Source organism: Ovis aries, unplaced genomic scaffold (assembly GCF_016772045.2).
Source record: "Ovis aries strain OAR_USU_Benz2616 breed Rambouillet unplaced genomic scaffold, ARS-UI_Ramb_v3.0 scaffold_85, whole genome shotgun sequence".
NCBI classification, from domain to species: domain Eukaryota; kingdom Metazoa; phylum Chordata; class Mammalia; order Artiodactyla; family Bovidae; genus Ovis; species Ovis aries.
The window spans coordinates 637696-654824 of NW_024599827.1; the positions used below are offsets into that span (position 1 = coordinate 637696).

At 43.9% G+C, this 17129-nt stretch overlaps 1 protein-coding gene across 6 annotated transcripts in view; it reads right to left on the minus strand.

The window, feature by feature from the left end:
• The window catches only part of EFL1 (elongation factor like GTPase 1), a 111519-nt gene that overhangs the window by 68298 nt on the left and 26092 nt on the right, over positions 1 to 17129 (minus strand). For all 6 annotated transcript variants that reach the window (XM_060408758.1, XM_012098550.5, XM_060408756.1 and 3 more), the window contains exons 12-15: positions 16106 to 16205; positions 10420 to 10571; positions 10006 to 10172; positions 6033 to 6171 (exon numbers count right to left, since the gene is read on the minus strand). In XM_060408758.1, the coding sequence (XP_060264741.1) occupies positions 6033 to 6171; positions 10006 to 10172; positions 10420 to 10571; positions 16106 to 16205 (558 nt within the window). The remainder of the gene's footprint in view (positions 1 to 6032; positions 6172 to 10005; positions 10173 to 10419; positions 10572 to 16105; positions 16206 to 17129) is intronic.

A 17129-nucleotide genomic window follows, 5' to 3' on the forward strand; every position in this document is an offset into this window, starting at 1 on the left:
CCATTCAATGCACACTGACTTCCTACCAACCCAGCAAACAACCATGGCAAAACTAAAACCATTTCAGAAAAAGGCTAATTAATATTTATTTTCTTTATGTTGAAAAAAGAGAACTATCATGTTTCCTCTTGGAATATGCCCCTGAAATGTTAAAGAGTTAACCATATGGAAGAGATCTAAAAGTGTACGAGAGAAAGCTAAAGATTTGGAATCCTAATTCAATTTCCCCTCACATTTTAATAGGAGCCTGGAGCAAACATTTATTTTTAGAGATACTCTCAGCAGAGAACTGAACAAAAGACTATTGTGTGTTCAACCTGGTAAGGTCTCTGTGGTCCCATCTCCACCAACTTTTCAAACATCAGGTTGGAGTTAAATGATTTTCAACTTTCAACTGACTATTTCCAGACCATAAAATCTAACCACACTTATCAGACGGCTCCAAGTATTCCAAGTGAGTTATAGCTGAGTTCAAATGTGAAATCTGCATTTTTCAAGTGCCAGTAAAAGAACTTTACTTTAGACTTTGACTCTAAACACTGACTTGCTCAAGAATGCCATATAATGTTTTCATTTCCTTCTCCAACAAAAATTTTCATCTGCAGCTGATAAATCTGACTTGGTATCATTTTGGATGAAAAGCATATGGGTATCAGTCTTATCACTCTACGATTTTCTTATTAAAATAAGAACTGTACCTTTTTCCCTAAGTTAACAAGAATAAAAAAGATGAAGTTAACAGGCATGCCTGATCACTATAAACAAAGTCTCTGTTTGTAGTATGTGTCCAGCCACAGGCCTGCTACAATGTAAAAAGAAAGAAGAAACCACCTTTGATCCATGGTGTGGTCATCTTAAAACATGTCCTCGAATTCTCTGAGGTATCTCCCATTTAAGGGGAGCTAGTTCCCTCCCTGTGAGTCTGGGCCAGGCTTAGTGACTCTTACCTCTTGATGAAGAAAATGTGGCAAAAATGAGGCTGAAGGCGTTACGGGTTAGGCCACAGAGGCTGATGCAGTTTCCTCCTGGGATGCTCAGCTGCAGAACCCTATCAGTGTGCTGCAAGGAAGCCAAGTAGTCATGTGCCAAGGTCACACGTTCCAGCCCTAGTGGCACATCCACACAAGGTCCCAGCCAACAGATAGCATCAGTCAGCAGACACGGGAGTGAAAAGCACCTTCACAGGATTCAGCGCCCAGGCTTTGAGCACTTCAACAGACACCGTGCGGCATGGAAACAAGCGTCCCACCAAACCTGCCTGAATAGCAGATTCATGAAAAATTAAAGACTGCCTTTGTTTTAAGCCACAAGGCTTTGGGTCGTTTGTTTTGCAGTAACAGATAACTAGAACATGTAGACTAATACAACCATATTCGGCCATTCAGTTTATTCTCCTCATTCACACCCCACCCCATCCCACTCTCCCCCTGCCCCCTCCCCTCCCTGCTCATCCCCTATGACAGGAAACCTTTTCAGTTAACAACAACTATGCCGGCATACCTGGTCTCAGTCAGCTCACTCTAGAAACCACAGCCAGAACCCCAGCATTTATTACCCTTGCTGGCAATCAGCTTTCTCTTGTTCTGCTTGCTTCTCACCTCTTAGCACACCCCTGTCGGGCCTTAAACTTACTCCCCACTCTAAAAGGTTGTATTAAACACCCGGCTTATGAAACTGCTAGTACTGCTACATATACTCCAGGTTTTAAATCAACGAACAAGTGAAATTTGCCTTACAAACTGGTAACTAGTTCAAGATGTTTTGATGGAGCCACTGAAATGGGTTCTCAACCCAACCTAGTAACCATATCAAAAATGTACTGTGCCTCTAATGAATACTAGGAAGAGAAATGTCCTAATAACTGACCTAAGATTTTTCTTTAAAAAACACAAGCCTGAAAAGTTAAAGCTAGAGGGGACCTTGGAGATGATCTAGTCTAGGACTTTTTTTCAATCAGTGGTATACTGACATAATCCAGGGACAATTTTTATGACAAAAGTACTAAGCATTTTTATCTCACTCTATCCTCACTGAAATGTCAACCTGCCATAATATAATGGCAATGATAAACTTGAATTTTGTTTGTATTTTATTTTTACATTAGTTTGTATCTTACAAACATGATGTACATAGGATTTTGTTTATATTTTAGAGTACAGTAATAAAATGTATCCATACAATGCTGTTTAATGTTCTAGCCTTAAAGTTTATATGATAAATATAATAAAAGAAGCTCTGAAAGTCTGTAACAGTATTAGAAAAAAAATTAAAGTAGCTGTTCTATTTTTACAATAAGATTGTTAGTAAAAATTACTCTAGTCCAGATTATTTTGGAGAGCTGGGGACCAGAAAGCTTATACAACTGGCCTGAGGCTATATATTACTTAGTGGCAGAACTATGAGCAGAATTTTGGTATACTTGTGCTTTACAGTCAAGCACAGGGCTCAAAGAGATCTAGGTTAACAGAAAACAATTTCTGTATGCTTCAATTTAGAAGGTAAGCTGAAGTGGCTGGTTGGATTCCAAACCCTTCAATGTTGCATTTATAACCACTCTGGCAGACTATCTTCCTCCCTAATGTAGAGAAACAGAACCGTAACGAAAGGGCTTCAGGCAACACTAGGCAAATGTGGAGGAAATGTGGTTGAGAGTGTGGACAGGCTCTTCAAAAACCATTCACCATCCCATATTCCCTGCCTTACTTGTAGAAACTGTAAGAGACTCAACCTTTGGCTTTCACTGCAGCTAGGGATGACCACATGACAAAATCACAAAGAAGCGAGGATATATACTACACTGGTCACTAACAGGGCACTTCTTCCCAAATAAAAACACCAGCGCTTGCTCAACAGGGACCCCAGATGTGCCAAACTTAACCTGTTAGCCCTGGATTATGGGGAAGTCCAGGGGGAAAAAAGGTGCCAGGCAGTGGGGGTCAGGGAGCAGTGCCTGCTAATTCCAACCGCAGGTTGTGGTGTTTCCATATGTTAAGACTGGCACCAGTGTGTGCTGGCTGAACACCAGCTCCGCTTCACACCTGCCCACACTTCCCACATCCAAACCGCTGAACTTCCTCATCACTCCACAGAGCAAACCAGACCTTTTCATCCTAAACATATCTTAGTTTCTAATTGCCTACTGAGAGAGGTAAAACCTGGCATAATGGAATAATCAGAACACACATGAGAACTGATATTTACGAGAGATGTATAAAGCCTCTATTTATGAGCACTTCTTTGTAAGAGATATTTTAGATATCTAATAGACCATATATGGGGTAGTCACTGCCAAAGGGTTTTAAAGTAACATCAACCAAATCATCCAAAATAAATAAACTAATGACCACAAAAATAAATGAAACATCAGTGCTGTGAGAAGGCCTTTGGCCCGTGTGCCGTCTTCCTGCAAGGAATGTCGATGCAGATGCCACCTTGGTTCCATGGGGACAAAGCCCCAGGCTAAGGACTGCGAACAGGTAAAAAGAGGGAACCTGCTCCTCGATGACATAAGACAGCCACGGCATCAGTCCTTAACTGTCTATCCTCTACCCTGATCTTCCCACTGAGGGAAACTGAACACTATGCAGTTGGTTTTTTGATCACTGGCAGTTAGACACAATCCTAATGAATCACTGCAGATGGTGACTGCAGCCATGAAATTAAAAGACGCTTACTCCTTGGAAGGAAAGTTATGACCAACCTAGACAGCATATTCAAAAGCAGAGACGTTACTTTGCCAACAAAGGTCCATCTAGTCAAGGCTATGGTTTTTCCAGTGGTCATGTATGGATGTGAGAGTTGGACTGTGAAGAAAGCTGAGCGCTGAAGAATTGATGCTTTTGAAGTGTGGTGTTAGAGAAGACTCTTGAGAGTCCCTTGGATTGCAAGGAGATCCAACCAATCCATTCTGAAGGAGATCAGCCCTGGGATTTCTTTGGAGGGAATGATGCTGAAGCTGAAACTCCAGTACTCTGGCCACCTCATGTGAAGAGTTGACTCACTGGAAAAGACTTTGATGCTGGGAGGGATTGGGGGCAGGAGCAGAAGGGGATGACAGAGGATGAAATGGCTGGATGGCATCACTGACTTGATGGACGTGAGTCTGAGTGAACTCCGGGAGTTGGTGATGGACAGGGAGGCCTGGCGTGCTGTGATTCATGGGGTTGCAAAGAGTCGGACACAACTGAGCGACTGAACTGAACTGAATGCTTCTACAAAATATATCTCACTTTTCTGTTTAATTCACTTTATCCCAAAGTTGTGTGTCCATCTTATTTTTTTAACAACTGAATTTGGTAAACAAATGTTTAACCAACAGGCACCTTTACCAACACCCTAGCTCCTACCACTGCTCCCAAATAACTTCAAAAGATCAGTACAAGACAGTGAGGTATTTCTCTCTTCCCCAAGATGAAGAAAGCTTTAATCTGTGGTAGGTCTCCTGCAGATAGCAGGGTTACGGCTGCCTTAGGAGGCAGATGAGAGAGATGGTCTCCCTGCTCATAACACAGCTGGCCTCAGGGCTGAGCAGCACATGGCAATCTAGAAACAGACAGAAGGAAACCAGAACTACTGCACGTCATGTTCCTAACCTTTGCTGGGGAGAGAGCACAAGCAACGACCCTTCACTGGAGGGGATACGACAGAAACCACGCACTGAACCCTTCTTCAGAACTTCTCTTTTCACTTGAACGTTGTGTTAGAGATCTTCCACTTCACCTTCCATTTCAGAAACAAAATTAACTGAGTGTGAGGAATACAGGAATCAGGAGGAAGGCTTATAAACAAAAACAGAGTGCTTTCTATTCACCTTCCCATGTCCTTCCTGATAAAAAATGTCTGCTGGTTATGGAAGCTCATAAGTCATGTCAATTGTTAGGGTTCAACAGCATTTTCCAAAGGGGGTGAAAGGAATGGGTAACACTGAGGAGAGGCTAGAAATTCATGCCCCCGAAAAAAGCAATGAAAAAAAAGTTTTTAATTACATATTTCTGCAAGGGAGCATCAACACACAAATTTCTTGGACTAAAGTGGACAAAATCCAGCAGCTCCAGACCAGTAGTCTAGACCATTTCTCTACAACATGAAAAGAAGCTGGAGTCCAAGAAGTCCCCCCATAAATAGCTAAACACCTGACAAGTACTCCAAGGGTTCAGAATGGGACCCAGCATTCCATATCACACTCAGAGTGACTATGATGATCCAAGGAAAATTCCTTCATCTGATTCAAGTTCGTACTGAGGACCTTTAAAAGTGAAGTCTGCAAAGAAGTAATGAACATTATGGAGATGAGGAACAGTATTTATGAATTTATAATATAAAACAACATTCAATGGATTAAAAAATCCTGGAAGAAGACAGACCCTTTTATCAAAATAGTTTCTGATACTTTAGAACCAGAAGTGTCTTATTCATCTGAACTGACTTTACTATGAGCAGAAATTCTTTCTCATCCCCAAATGAATGGAACCTCAGCTTATTCACTGATTTCTTAAGCAGTTACTTTATGGGCTTCCCTGGTAGCTCAGTTGGTAAAAAAATCTGCCTACAATGCAGGAGACCTCAGTTCAAGTCCTGAGTTGGGAGGACACCCTGCAGAAGGGACAGGCTGCATACTCCAGTATTCTTGGGCTTCCCTGCTGGCTTACAAAGTAAAGAATCCTCCTGCAATGCGAGAGACCTGTGTTCCATCCCTGGGTTAGGAAGAACCCCTGGACGAAGGTATGGCAACCCACTCCAGTACCCTTGGCTAGAGAATCCCCATGGCTAGAGAAGCCAGGTGGGCTCCAGTCCAGGGAGTTACAAAGAGTTGGACGTGACTGAGCGACTAAGCATAGCACAGCACTACTGTACATGCTAATTATCGAAAGGCACTAAGTAAAAACCAAAGGACACGACCCCAAATAAATAATCAAAAAAAGAGACGAGAATGAGATCCAAGTCATTTCCCTCAGAGATCTCACGTGGTTTGGGTGACATGTCAGGCTACGTCTCGGAACGGAGCACAGATGTGACACACAGCACCACCCTACCGAGCACGTTTCCTGGAGGCACCTCCTCGAGGTCTTCCAGCTCCCTTCCCATCAGAAGGTACAGGTGTTGCAACGTACAGCATGCCATGTGGGGGACCGGAGGAAGGTCCTCCAGTGGAGCTGAGAAGCCTAATGGCACCTGGGCAAAAAAGAAAAAAAAACAGAAGCTAAGTTAGGAGACATCAAAGGAAAACAGGTTTGGGTTAATACCTACAAAGTTACTTTGATTGCTAAGTAAGATATAGTGTAGTCACATTTCATGTAAACCCAAAACATTCAGATCTGAAATGGTGTGATATAAAAATAAGTCTCAGTTTATGAGTAAATTCTGAACTAGAGACACTTCTTATATACATAAAGCCTGTCAAGAATTACACATCAAGTTTATGATTTATCTCTAACACCCAAAAAAGATGTCCTTTTCACTATAGGGAACTGGAATGCAAAAGTAGGAAATCAAGAAACACCTGGGGTAACAGGCAAATTTGACCTTGGAGTACAGAATGAAGCAACACAAAGGTTAATAGAGTTTTGCCAAGAGAACACACTGGTCATAGCAAACACCCTCTTCCAACAACACAAGAGAATATTCTACACATGGACATCACCAGACGGTCAACACCGAAATCAGACTGATTATATTCTTTGCAGCCAAAGATGGAGAAGCTCTATACAGTCAGCAAAAACAAGACGGGGAGCTGACTGTGGCTCAGATCATGAACTCCTTATTGCCAAATTCAGACTTAAATTGAACAAAGTAGGGAAAACCACTAGACCACTCAGGTATGACCTAAATCAAATCCCTTATGATTATACAGTGGAAGTGAGAAATAGATTTAAGGGCCTAGATCTGATAGATAGAGTGCCTGATGAACTATGGAATGAGGTCCGTGATCTTGTACAGGAGACAGGGATCAAGACCATCTCCATGGAAAAGAAATGCAAAAAAGCAAAATGGCTGTCTGGGGAGGCCTTACAAATAGCTGTGAAAAGAAGAGAAGCGAAAAGCAAAGGAGAAAAGGAAAGATATACGCATCTGAATGCAGAGTTCCAAAGAATAGCAAGAAGAGATAAGAAAGCCTTCCTCAGTGATCAGTGCAAAGAAATAGAGGAAAACAACAAAAAGGGGAAGACTAGAGATCTCTTCAAGAAAATTAGAGATACCAAGGGAACATTTCATGCGAAGATGGGTTCGATAAAGGACAGAAATGGTATGGACCTAACAGAAGCAGAAGACATTAAGAAGAGGTGGCAAGAAGACACAGAAGAACTGTATAAAAAAGAGCTTCATGACCCAGATAATCACGATGGTGTGATCACTCACCTAGAGCCAGACATCCTGGAATGTGAAGTCAAGTGGGCCTTAGAAAGCATCACTACAAACAAAGCTAGTGGAGGTGATGGAATTCCAGTTGAGCTATTTCAAATCCTAAAAGATGCTGTTGTGAAAGTGCTGCACTCAATATACCAGCAAATCTGGAAAACTCAGCAGTGGTCACAGGACTGGAATAGGTCAGTTTTCATTCAAAAGAAAGGCAATGCCAAAGAATGCTCAAACTACCGCACAATTGCACTCATCTCACACGCTAGTAAAGTAATGCTCAAAATTCTCCAAGCCAGGCTTCAGCAATACGTGAACTGTGAACCTGCAGATGTTCAAGCTGGTTTTAGAAAAGGCAGAGGAACCAGAGATCAAATTGCCAACATCTGCTGGATTATTGAAAAAGCAAGACAGTTCCAGAAAAACATCTATTTCTGCTTTATTGGCTATGCCAAAGCCTTTGACTGTGTGGATCACAATAAACTGTGGAAAATTCTGAAAGAGATGGGAATACAGACCACCTGACCTGCCTCTTGAGAAATCTATATGCAGGTCAGGAAGCAGCAGTTAGAACTGGACATAGAACAACAGACTGGTTCCCAATAGGAAAAGGAGTCCGTCAAGGCTGTATATTGTCACCCTGCTTGTTTAACTTATTTGCAGAGTACATCATGAGAAATGCTGGGCTGGAAGAAGCATAAGCTGGAAATCAAGATTGCTGGGAGAAATATGAGTAACTTCAGATATGCAGATGACACCACCCTTATGGCAGAAAGTGAAGAGGAACTAAAAGTCTCTTGATGAAAGTCAAAGACAAGAGTGAAAAAGTTGGCTTAAAGCTCAACATTCAGAAAACGAAGATCATGGCATCTGGTCCCATCACTTCATGGGAAATAGATGGGGAAACAGTGGAAACAGTATCAGATTTTATTTTTTGGTGCTCCAAAATCAGTGCAGATGGTGATTGCAGCCATGAAATTAAAAGACGCTTACTCCTGGGAAGGAAAGTTATGACCAACCTAGAGAGCATATTAGAAAGCAGAGACATTACTTTGCCGACTAAGGTCCATTTAGTCAAGGCTATGGTTTTTCCTGTAGTCATGTATGGATGTGAGAGTTGGACTGTGAAGAAAGCTGAGTGCCGAAGTTTGATGCTTTTGAACTGTGGTGTTGGAGAAGACTCTTGAGAGTCCCTTGGACTGCAAGGAGATCCAACCACTCCATTCTAAAGGAGATCAGTCCTGGGTGTTCTTTGGAAGGAATGATATTGAAGCTGAAACTCCAATAATTTGGCCACCTCATGTGAAGAGTTGACTCGTTGGAAAAGACTCTGAGTCTGGGAGGGATTAGAGGCAGGAGGAGAAGGGGATGACAGAGGATGAGATGGCTGGATGGCATCACCGACTCGATGGACATGAGTTTGGGTGAACTCTGGGATTTGGTGATGGACAGGGAGGCCTGGCGTGCAATCGGGTCACAAAGAGTAGGACTTGACTGAGCGACTGAACTGAACTGATAAACTTTATCGCTAATATAAATTCTGCTGTGACCTGGTGAAAGTGAAAGTGAAGTTGCTCAGTCGTGTCTGACTCTTTGCGATCCCATGGACTGTAACTTACCAGGCTCCTCAGTCCATGGAATTTTCCAGGCAAGAGTACTGGAGTGCATTGCCATTTCCTTCTCCAGGGAATCTCAAAGTTTAAATTAAAGATTTTTATGGAGAAAATGGTAACAGTTTAAATGACCTAAATAAATGGAAAACTATACCTAATACATTTATGGATAGATGGTAACCACGATGGTAAGAAGATCACAAGTAGATTTTTATACCCCTTTTACAACACTTTTACCCTCCCCTAAAAAGTAACTCCAAACACACCAACTGCTGTACTCCTCCTTGCTAAATCTGAACATGTCACAGACTAGCACAAACTGCGCAGTGACCACTCGGCATGGCAACAAGTCCAAGGATTCACCTGCTGCTCACACTGATAGAATAAGCACTCAAGGCAGGAGGAGTCGATGGCGCAGCCTTTCTTCTGCCACCACCTCTGCCTCTCATCACAGCCAAGCACAGCAGCGGCCCTGGCTTACCTGCGCCCAGAGGAGCACGAGCATCTTAGAAGCACCCGCTCATAGCACCTCACTGATGCTGCCTGGCTCCCTGGACCTCTGGCATTCATCCTCTGACCTTTATCATCTGATTACCACATATGCACCTTCTTAGACAGCTCTAGCTTGTGGTTTATTTCCCCTTTGGTTCAAACATACTTAGATGCTGGCTGTTCACCGACTGTCAGACCTTCCTGATCAATGTCTTGGATCTGCCTGCCAAGAAACCACTGCCTATCACCTGCTCACCGCCCATGCCTTTGGCTCATGCCACCTGGGTTTTGGATCTTTATGTCTCAGACACCTGGCATCGTCCTGGAACCACCATGACATCTGTTCTTCTCAGTTCTTTCCTCTAGCCTTGAATTTCTAGAAAAGCCTTATAAATTAACTAAATAAGGTTTGAAAACCTGATTCTTGTACTAGCCTAATTTCCTAAATGCTATTAGATTAAACCCATCTACCAATAAGGTAATCACGAATCTAACAAGAATGCAGAACCATGAAACAACATACAAATGTTTTCCTTCCTGTTCTTACCTGCTGCAAAAACTCAAGAGGACTGTATTTGGGTCCCAGGACAAAAATTCTCTTTCCTCTTCGCGCCACACCACTGAACACTCGAGCGAAGGCGATAAAAGACTCCTGCTCGCTTCCTTCTGGGGGCACGGGTTTGGGGGTCTCATTTTCCACCCCCTGCTCATCACCTGCCAGAAACAGAAGCACCATGAATGCCCAAATGCTCTCTGCATCCAGGAGCTGCTGAGAAAGAGAGGGGCCAAGGAAGACACTACTGTTAGCTGAGACTGAGCAAGGAAACACCAGGATAGAAGTTTATTGATGAAAGCTACCTTCAAAGCTAAAAGCCCCAGAGCAGAAGGACAAGTGTTTCAAGTTTGGCAAAAACCCCATCCGTATCACCGAGGATGGGGAAATTACTGAGAAAAGCTGTACCTTTTGGCTCTTCTCCCTGTGGACTCATTTCAAGGGCACCTGCATCTTGGGTGGGCTCCACGGGTGCCTGGCCCTGCACCGCTGCCAACTTTTCCGCATGCCTTCGTCTTGCACGCTCTCGCCTCTCAGCAATCTCCTCCTGTGTGAGAGGTCTACAGGACACCACAGACATGTTAACACATGGCCACAGCAAAGATCTCAGTCTGTTCCAGCCAAGAAACAGCTAGTATTAACATGGACAGCAAGGAGATCAAACCAGTCAATCTTAAAGGAGATCAACCCTGAATATTCACTGGAAGGACTGATGCTGTAGCTCCAGTATTCTGGCCACCTGATGCAAACAGCCAACTCGCTGGAAAAGACCCTGATGCTGGGAAAGATTGAGGGCTGGAAGAGAAGGGGATGACAGAGGATAAGACGGTTGGGTGGCATCACTGACTCAAAGGACATTGAGTTTGAGCAAACTCCAGGAGACAGCGAAGGACAGAGAAGCCTGGCGTGCTGCAGTCCACAGGGTTGTCAAGAGTTGGACACAACTTAGTGACTGAACAGCAACGTGTCTGGAGAAGACGGTGGTGGGTCCCCAGTCCCTTCCTGGTGGAAACTTTCTCCGAGTTCTCGCTTTCACTGCAGCAAGAAAAGAGAAGGCCTACCATACTTTCTCTGGGAACACCGCTGCTGCTGCTCAGTCACTCAGTAGGTCGGACTCTTCATGACCCCATGGACTGTAGCCTGCCAGACTCCTCTATCCATGGATTTCCGAGCCAAGAATACTGGAGTGGGTTGCCATTCCCTCTTCCACTGGGAAAGCTGGGTCCCCAACTACTGTGAGCTTATGAAACGACATGCAAGAGCCCGCGTCACACACAACAGCATGGAACCTTTCTCAGGCACCCATGCTCCTCCTCTGTAGGGCAAATGGCTGGAAAAGAAAGGGAATCAGTAACAGATACCACCGCTCAGAACACTCTAACAGAGAGAGAAGCAGATGACCTCAGTAAGAAACCGAGCTTTTCTCCATGAAAGTAGGAAAATACACCTCCATGGAGGACTAGGGTCCAAGAGGAAGGGCCAGGCTGAATGCTGGCAATTCAAGCTGGACATAAGGGCCAACGGTGACCAGTCACGGTGTTAGACCCGAGTTCCACCAGAGGAAAGGTGTGAGCGCACGTCTGTGTGTTTGCTGGAGGCTCGCCTGGGGGGTGGGGCCTGCTTGATCCTGTCACGTGGTGCCCACCTCCTCAACTGCCCCCCAACTTTGGTACTATGACTCTTGCTTCACGCCTCCATCTATGGCTGATGACATCATCTCCCATCCTGCCATTCCCCTTCCCCTTCTCTCTCCTGGAAGCCACTCAGATGCCATACTGAGAATGTACTGGTCCCATGCACGCTACATGCCACATGCTCCTGGAGGTCCTAACGTCAGGTGCTCCAATCCCCTTCCTACATCATGTGGGCTGCCGCACATGTAAGGCACCAGCTGTCCACTGCTGTCCTCTTCAGACACCCACCTGCTCGACAAGACCTCCCCCCAGGACTGGACACCACTTCTATTCCCTTAGCACCTGCCCTTTGAAATGGATGAATTTGGTTCTAGAAGTCAGCCCCTTCTAGTCAGACCCACCCCAATGTAAGCGGCAGGGCTGTGCCATCAGATACAAAAATGAAAAGGGAGCGACCTTTGAGGATGGCTTGCTCAGGGCTGTCGGGAAGTCACATCTGCTGGCATTAGCTCCTCTCCACTGGAAGCTCTCAGTGTTAAAGGTCGTTCACACACAGGATGGAATTTCTAGGCTCTTGTTCTGTCTTCTCGAGCAACACCCAACAAACATACTCCCCTCTCCTCGCCTTTCAATCATCTGCCCTCATGCGCTTCCCCTCGCCCTTCTCTTCTTCAGGCTACACACTCCACCTGCCCTGTCAATCAACCCTTACGTAACTTATCTTGCTTCTAGACTTTTTATAAGAGTATCTGAAAAGTATGAATTAACCTATGGCTGATTCTTATTGATATATGACAGAAAACCACAAAATTCTGTAAAGCAATTATCCTTCATTAAAAATTTTAAAAAATATATAAACATGGAATACCTTACTATCACTATAAAGAAAGAGGTTAAAAAACAAACAAACAAACAAAAAACCGACGCACTGGTTAGTGCAGAGAGAAATGGTCTCTTCCAATGGGCTTATCAGTTCAGTTGAGTTCAGTCACTGAGTCCTGTCTGACTCTTTTCAACCCCAAGGACCGCAGCACACCAGGCCTCCCTGTCCATCACCAACTCTTGGAGTTTGCTCAAACTCATGTCCATTGAGTCAGTGATGCCCTTCAACCATCTCATCCACTGTCGTCCCCTTCTCCTTCTGCCTTCAGTCTTTCCCAGCATCAGGGTCTTTTCCAATGAGTCAGCCCTTCACATCAGGTGGCCAAAGGACTGGAGCTTCAGCTTCAACATCAGTCCTTCCAATAAATATTCAGGACTGATTTCCTTTAGGATGGACTGGTTTGATCTTGCAATCCAAGGGACTCTCAAGAGTCTTCTCCAACACCACGATTCAAAAGCATTAATTCCTTGGTGCTCAGGTTTCTTTATGGTCCAACTCTCATATCCATACATGACTATTGGAAAAACCATAGCTTTGACTAGACAGGCCTTTGCCGGCAAAGTAGTATCTCTGCTTTTAATATGCTGTCTAGGTTGGTCATAGCTTTTCTTCCAATGAGTGTCTTTTAAGTTCATAGGCGCAGTTACCATCTGCAGTGATTCTGGAGCCCAAGAAAATAAACTACTTTCATAACTATGGCACAGACAATGTGTTAATCACTCTGCACGTATTATTGAAACATACTTATCCAAACAACTATATGACACAGGTATTCTTACTCCTGTTTTACAAATAAGAACTGGAGCCTTAGGAGAATTACACAACTCGACCCAGAGTCACATGGACAATATACAGAGGAGCCGTTAATTCAGACCCAGATCTGACTCTTAATTCCATACTCATCATCTGTGGCTACACCCCCCATTCAGAAGGAATTAGAAATGGTAAAATCATCACATTAAGTAAATGTGGTTTTATTTTAGCTTTGGTTAAGAAAGAAGCATATCAGTTCACATGTAATAAATCCTCATTTTGTCAGAGCTCGTAACAAGATTACCATTTACATTCATGAAGTTAATATCAAATGTAGAGTCTTGCTGTCCATCAGCGTTATCTATCCACCCACCCAGCTGACACTTGCTATGGGTCAGGCACTGCTGTGAGTGCTGGGGGTGGTGACAGGCAAACAAAGCAGACAGAAGAGAAGGCAGCAAGGTGGTTTTGAAGAACCCATTGTGTCAACTAGTATTTACTGAGAATAAACAGGAATCACTTGCAAGAGAACTGAGCTCTACTAGTCAAGGAACGTCTGTGGGTGCTGACTTACTGGGGCTGCAGCGGAGCTAACTGTTGGTGATGGTGCCGAGGGGACGGCAGTGACCAACAGTAGAGGTGAAGGTGACCAGAGGTGAGAATGCGGACTGGAGACTCAAAGGGCAGACTGGGGAGGTGAGGCTGGAGAAGGAAGGAAAGAGGCAACAACACAAAACCACCCGCTCTCAGGAGTCCAAGCTCAATGTCCACGCCCTGGCCTCTGTGGAGCCAGCTGCAGGGGTGGGCTGGGGAGAGACAGAGACGGCCGAAGAGCTGGCTGCAGCCGGTGCTACCAGTGACCACAGCGCCAGAGAGCCGAGATGATGGCAACTAAGGGAGCAAGGAGTAGTTTCTGCCTGAACATCACATCCTGTTACAACAAGAAACTGGTTCTTAAGAAGGAAGCCAAAGCAGCAGACACAGGGATTCGGGGGGACAGGAACTGCCTGAAAACCTCCTAGCAGGATCTTACTCAACAGGCACTTAAGCATTCAGTAAGAATTTCTGATAGACTACTAGAGAAAACAGTGGTTGAGAATGGTCAGAGCAAAGGCCCCAGAATCTAAAAAGGGCAGGCAGGCTGGAAGACTGTTGTCGAGATGTAGCAGTGGAGATTAACAAGCTGCATAGATGATGGAGGCCAGATCCCACTGGTGAAGTGGTACCCGTAGGCTGTCCAGCTGGACAAATGTGGATTCACATACTCTTCTGGCCTCCTTCTAGCTATGTGACCTTGAGTACACTCAGTTCAGTTCAGTCACCCTGTCATGTTCGTCTCTTTGTGACCTCATGGACTGCAGCACGCCAGACCTCCCTGTCCATCACCAACTCCCTGAGTTTACCCAAACCCATGCCCATTGAGTCGGTGATGCCATCCATCCATCTCATCCTCTGTCGTCCCCTCCTCCTCCTGCCTTCAATGTTTCCCAGTGTCAAGGTCTTTTCAAATGAGTCAGCTTTTCGCATCAGGTGGCCAAAATATTGGAGTTTCAGCTTCAGCATCAGTCCTTCTAATGAATATTCAGGACTGATTTCCTTTAGGATGGACTGGTTGGATCTCCTGGCCGTCCAAGGGACTCTCAAGAGTTTTCTCCAACATCACAGTTCAAAAGCATCAATTCTTTGGAACCCAGCTTTCTTTATAGTTCAACTCTCACACCCAACCATGACTACTAGAAAATCAATTACTACTTCATCTTTTTAAGGCCTCTTAACTTCCCCAGGTTAGATTGAAACAGTAAATACCTGCACTGCAGAACTACTGTTAGATTTAAACGGCATAATCAACAGTGAGGCAGGAATATTATAAGGTTGAAAAACTGGAGCCAATTATTAGTGCTATTACCATTATTGTTTAGAAAGCTCCCAGAATAGATGTGGACAGTAAAGAAGAGAAGCCTTCAAACTCCTGGATAGAGTCAATCTTTTCACTCCAGACACCAAGATCCTGAAGGGAGAATGGCAAGTGGACTGGCCAAGTTAGACACTGGGACAGCGAAACCAGCTAGGAGGCTAGTGCCACGATTCCCACAAGGAACGACTGGGATCTAATCACTTACACTAGTGGGGGAGGAGGACCCGTACCAGTTCATATGATGTAAAAGAGATTCTCTAAGACTTCGGAAACTTGAGAAAGGATCCGTCTCCCACGGCTGAACTTCATCCCTCTCTCTCCACACGCACACAATACACACAAAGATCCGCAGAGGTACTCACACGTTCAAAAAACTCTAGTGAAGCAGACAGACAGGCTGAGATTACAACTTGTCTGACATTCAACAACTGTTAACCGAGGCTACCACTACTCTAACTACTCTTGTTCAAATTTATGCGAACTCAGGGACTTCTCTGTTGGTGCAGTGGTTGAGAGTTCACCTTCCAGTGCAGGCGATACGGGTTTGACCCCCAGTTGGGGAACTAAGATCCCACAGGCCATGGCACATCTCAGCCTGTCTGCTGCAACTAGAGAAGCCCGCATGCTGCAAAAAAGACCTGATGCAGCAAAAAAAAAAAAAAAAAAACAACTTTTTTTTTTTAACATGAATTTGAATTAACAGTCCCAGAGCTGATTTCAACAACTGTTTCCTCCAGAGGCATCACAAAAAGATCAAGTACTCAGTAAAATTTACGTTCCCACAGGGGCTGCTCCACATGAATTCCAGACTGAGGACAGAACCGCACCTTCCCCATCGCACACCCTCCTTGCACCCCATCAAGCCCGCCCCATCTCCCTGGCCCTACCTGGCTTCCCTATGATCCTTACCTGGGCTTATTCTGAGGCAAAGCCTTAGCATCAACTGCAAACATTTTGGAAACAAAGATAATAACTGGAGCAGTATCTTCACTTCCACATTTCATAAAAGCTAAACAGACAGGAAAGAAAAATGTTACTTTAATAATCCAGGCTTTCTGAAAACAAGAAGTTTAGAACATGGCATCATCTAAATACATAAGCAACCTATCATCTTTTACAACTATAAGAAAAATTCTATTTAGAAAAAAATAAGATTGCTAGAAAAATAGTAAAGTGAGAGCGAGAGAACTGGCAGAAAGGAGAAAAGAAAAGCAAAACTGACAGGGTGGGAGAAGAGCTGGAGGAACTCCAGGTAGGAGATGGGCTTAACTACCCACCAGAAGCCCTCATAACTGCTTCCAGTGGAGAAGGGATAGAATTAAGGAATTTTACCAAAGGACAATAGTCAACAAGGTAGCTTATTAATAAAATACATAATAGTAGTTTTTCCAACCCTTCAGAAAAGTTAGAAAATAAAACAGACAAAAATATCATGATAACCAAAAAACCTTAGAAATGAAGATTAAGATGCAATACTATAAGATATTGATTTTCCCTAAATCTATAAATTTTAACATAATTTCCTAATCAGCATATGGACATTTTTCTTAACTTACATTAAAAAAAAAAATTCGTTAAGGAAAAAAAAAACCCACCACTGGTGAGTAATTTTTTTAAATCACCCTATATCAAAATAATTTACACATAAAGAATTCAAGAGTAAAATTCAAATAAGAAAATAAGGAAGAAAGAATTAAGTATCTATCAGAAGTCTTGCCAGGGAAAACTTTGAAAGGCTTTGAGGAACAAAGCAACATACCTTGACTCCGATTTTAACAGGCTCACCCTAGCTGCAGGCAATCAAGAACAGACTCAGGGATACCAGCTGGAAGGCTACTATAATACCCAGGTGAGAGAGCATTGCTTGCCCCAGGAAGGCAGAAATGGAAATGTTGAAAGTAGTTAATTCTGGATATATTTCAAAGGAAGAGTA